At 45.6% G+C, this 4,689-nt stretch overlaps 1 protein-coding gene across 1 annotated transcript in view; it reads right to left on the reverse strand.

Moving 5' to 3' along the window:
* Window positions 1-4,689, reverse strand: part of LOC131893425 (zinc finger FYVE domain-containing protein 9-like) — a gene marked incomplete at its 5' end in the record, with an annotated part of 5,815 nt that extends 1,126 nt beyond the window's left edge. Inside the window, 8 exon segments of the mRNA XM_059243456.1 lie at window positions 11-254; window positions 572-771; window positions 850-944; window positions 1,622-1,938; window positions 2,009-2,170; window positions 2,251-3,098; window positions 4,155-4,338; window positions 4,401-4,689. Coding sequence (XP_059099439.1) covers window positions 11-254; window positions 572-771; window positions 850-944; window positions 1,622-1,938; window positions 2,009-2,170; window positions 2,251-3,098; window positions 4,155-4,338; window positions 4,401-4,689 — 2,339 coding nt within the window.

Here is a 4,689-nt window from a genome sequence, read left to right on the forward strand (position 1 = left end):
GTACTCATACCCAGAATTCACGGTCTCATCCACATTGACCCACTGGATCAGGACTTTTTCCTCTGGGGCTCCCTCACCGACGGGGCCGCATTCGATCTCTACATCCTCCATGCGTTCCAATGACTTCCTGAACTCGAGCATTCGTTCCTGAGACACTTGGACCATGATCCCATCCTCAACGATGCTTGATTTTCCCCGCAATCCAGAGGCGCTTTTCAAGGCGCCATTAAACACGATGAAGCTGGCTCCAGTAACTAGAATAAGCCCAAAATCAATTTGATTAACTTTATAGAATGCCAAACTTGAAACATTTCAAAATGACTTTTCGATAAGTGCAAGAGTGATACTCTCGATGCAATGGAGCACAACACACCATAGAAAATGAACGAGAAACAAACAGGACTATGTAAGATTGAAGATGAACGTGCAAGGGCAAACGTAAATCTGTTGAGGGCCAGTTGTCTAGGTCATTCCCTAAAATTTCATTATGTTCACAAAGGATGAGTCTCTAAAAGGACTGAAGAGATTGACGAACAAAGAGCTAAACCTAATCAAATGTATTAGATTATACCTTTTCTTTGCCCATTCAGCGAATTGATGGTCCTGGTCTCGTAATCGCTGGTTGACATGAGATTTCGAGTGGCTCCATCCTTATCGGTGTCATCCGAATGGACAGCCACCAGATGAGAATCGGCTTTAGGACTGAATATCGCTCCAAGGGCAAGAACTGGGTCGTTGCTGTTCAAAAGGGCTCGCTGAATCTGACGATATCTAGTGAATGAACAACAGAGGAGAGTAAGCATTTTGAGCTCATATTGGCGAACCTCATTTTTTTTTATGATACCCTACCGATCTTTCGGAATGATGATCGTCGTGAGCTTTTCCTCGGAATGGATCATCATGCCTTTGATCACGGGTAAAGTGTAGGTGAAGTTCCTGAAATCCTGCACATACAGAAAGAAAATCCATTTCATTTCTCAGAGCCACCCTTGTTATCAGGTTTTGTTTAAAATGGTTGCGATTTCACAGATCATTTTATTTTGCGCTCTATTTTAGATTCTCTGATAGAGCCAAAATTAGTCTTAATTTTGATTTGGTTCAAAAGGACATTTTCATTCAAGCATACTTAAAGAGGTATTTTTCGACATTGGGGAATCAACGGGAACATCTTCATTGAGGATGTTGAGCATCTCTTCTGGTGAAAAATAGAATAAAATTTATGCTTGGAACACTCTTTTATGGTTAAACATTCTGTTCAATGGTTTTGAAGGGATGGTAATTGCTTGCACGGTACACGTTTCGTTAGTACTATGGGTCGGTGAAAGATGGCTAAGTTCTTATCCTTAAATCCATATCTTGCAAGTGAGATTCGACCAAAATATTGAAATTTTAGGGCAACGAACATTAAAAAAAAAAAAGAAGGAGCTTATTTAAAGAAGGTCAGCAAAAGAAAGAACAGAAATAATAATCGAAATAATGATAATAAGACGAACCCATTTTGACAAATCATTGATGTTCAACTTTAAGAGGTTAGTTCCTAAATTTGCGGATTTCTTCACCTCAGTGCTCATGAATATCCGTTGAACTGTCGAACAAAACCAAGTTGACATGCGAAACTTACGCTCAATAACTTCATGATGGTGTTGCCCACGTCACGATAGGCGGTGGTGCGATCCCGGTCGGACCAAATGGGGGCGGGGTAGTACTTGGCTTGGGCACCCAATCTCAGTTTTAGCCTCAATGGGAAGACACGCGCCCACGACACTTCCCATTTTGAGATGAGAACGCCGAACAGGTACGGACTATGTTGAGGTAGATCCAAACCGGATCGACTTTGAAAGGTGGGCTTGATGTACAAGAAGCCCCCGTAATCCGTCGAGTCCAAGAACGGTTTACCTGACAGAATGGTAGTGTATCCCAAATTGGTCACCGGGTTGCCTAAATGCAACAAACATCAACTTCATTCCCTGGAATAGCTTTTAATCATCCAAATGAAAACGACTCTTACCCCCACGTGCGGCTTCGTAAATGGATTGGATTTGATCGAAGATGTCCCTGGGAGGAAGGCACTCGTCTTCATTTCGAATCAGGAGAAATACCACCTCATCCTGACCCACGGAGGCCAAGCCTTGACTTCGGAAATTCCAGATCGTCCGACCTACGGGCTCATCTAACGAGATCAACCAAAAAAATATTAACATTCTTCTCAGAGGCGCCATTTCAAAACTAGACAAGGAGGTAAGCACTCACAGAAGACGGACTTGACATGAACGATGAGATTCTTGTTCAAGACGAATTGCACAGTGTGAGGATCTTGTTCCAAGGTGCTGGGTGAGGCCACAGCTCCCTCTTCGTGATTGGGATTGACCGCAGGGGTGGACGGGAGAAAGGCCATGGCCAATTCATTGACGTCCCCAAAGGCAGGGCGTGGATCACCGGGGTGACGAATGAACGGCAGCTGATCACTATCTTCGGGCAAAAGACTTCTTCCGACATCCGCCGTGGACCGCGACTTCCGACCACTGCTCTTGCCCGACGACTTGGAACGGCTCTTGCCGCTCATGGGGGGTCGTCTGAGGCCTCCACTAGAGACGAGAGAGGGCGACCCTGCAGACCCGTCCACCTCCGTGAGATCACCCCCGGGACGAATCCCATCCGAAAACATGACGTGCTTGAGCTCGCCATTGACAGCTCGAGGATTCGTCTCGGGACTGGTCGGGTGGGTCGAGCCATTGGCCGCATTGGCCGCATTGGCACTGCCTGACGTGGAGTTTCGTTTCAGCACGCCCACAGGCACCATCACGGAGGGTGTTTCACTCGGTCCCGCTCTAGAGGATGAGGATCGGGCCTGCTCCAAAGGTGGAACCGTCGAGCAATAATCCATGGGATTATTCGGATTGGGAGGAGCGCGGGGTTGAGTGGGCGAGGACGATCCTGGCGAGCTTTCAATTTGACCTTCGCTTTTCAAGCGGGCGTGCCGGTCTAAGCGATCCATGATACTATGGCAAGGTTTACACACGCGTCCCAATTTGGAATCCAGATGAAGAAGCACTGCCTTTTCGCCGCAACATGCACTGCACAATAATTTTCCACAAGCACTGAAATGGACCGGAAAACGCCTTGGTTTGAGTATGATTGGTCAGTTTAGGTCGAAAAAAACAATACTTATTCTTTTCAAAAGGTTTAAAATTCACTTTAAAACGTGGTGGTTTTTTTTTAAATTCCATTTATTTGGTTATTCAAGGATCTTGGTGGTTCTACGGTTAAAAATGAATGGTTAGATTTCACTCCCTTTCACTAGATTTGTGTCCATTGAGTTGAGAAATATCATCTTGCTTTTACATTAATTAGAAATCATATTTGAATGTCAAATATAATATCTTACAAATGAAATGAATAGTTCGAAATACTAGTCGTATTGATGCGAGAGAATTCGAGGTGTTGGGGTGGCGATATATAGTGCGGTATAGTGCAAAGAAAAGACTACTTAACATACTTAGTTACGCAGTAATACCATCACCACCTTTAGCAGGACATATCAAAATAACGAACTCATTGAAAACAACGTTCTCTAGTCTTAATGGCAAAAAAAAAAAATCAATAACAAACTGGATAAATCTGGCGCCATTGGGCTTGGAATTAGATTCTCGGGTTCGTTATCAATCCTTCTTTGTGCGATCAGTTCGATTGTGGAATGAGCTCTCTTTGGAAGGGGGAAAAGCTAAAACCGTAAACATTTCTAAGAAACGCTTTGCCTAATATGCTTTTTATGACATCCAGGATCAACGGCAGGTCATGTTCTTTCCTATCGTTTTACTTTTCTAAGTTTATTGATATACCCATTTCTTTTTCCAACGTTCTTTTTGTTGCCTATACTCCTTTACCCTATGCCAACATCTTGAGGCTTGGGGGACCAAACTATGAAAAGAATCAGTGACCAAATAAATAATGTCATCACAACCTTTGAGTCTCAATTGAGAAATAGTAGGGTGGTAAGTCATTTGAAGGCTCACAAAAATCCGGGCAGAAAACACAATTTTGTCCAAAAATGGCCGAGGAGTGGATGAAAATCTTCATCTTAGAGGTATAAACTAAGTACCTCTAATCTCTAATGATGGATCATCAACCCACACGTCACTAAGCACAATCCTTACCGACAATGATGGCGGCGTCGGACGAGGGTGAACTTGGCGGCGCAGATCATGCATTGGGAGGCCTCCTCATCCGGGACCCACGTGGGCGCCTCCGAGCCCAATTTCAACTGAGCCTCGGTCATGCCCTGGAGTATGAGATCGACAGAGGGATCCGTGGGATGATTGGGGGTGCTACCCGGAGCGCCTGAAAATACGCCAGTCCGTATTGAATCAGTTAGTTATGGAGACAGAGGGCAAACGTCTTACCCGGCGGTGGCACCTCCAAATTAGAAGCCAGGGGCGGGTTTCGACTAGGAATCATAGGCTCCAAATAATCGGCCGGTTCGGGCGGTCCAGCGGGTTCCTCTGCGACCGGGGGTGGAAATAGGACGACTGGTGCGGGCGGCGGGACCTGGAGTTGGGGTTCCTCGTCGAAACCCTCATCCAGACCTTCATCCGGGAGGTGAGCATTGACAATGGGCAAATCCTGAGGGCGCATGGGGCGTAGCACCTGACTGTCATGCATGGGATCGACCTCGCTATACGGAGGCGGACT

The sequence above is a fragment of the Tigriopus californicus genome, chromosome 2 (genome assembly GCF_007210705.1).
Source record: "Tigriopus californicus strain San Diego chromosome 2, Tcal_SD_v2.1, whole genome shotgun sequence".
NCBI lineage: Eukaryota > Metazoa > Arthropoda > Copepoda > Harpacticoida > Harpacticidae > Tigriopus > Tigriopus californicus.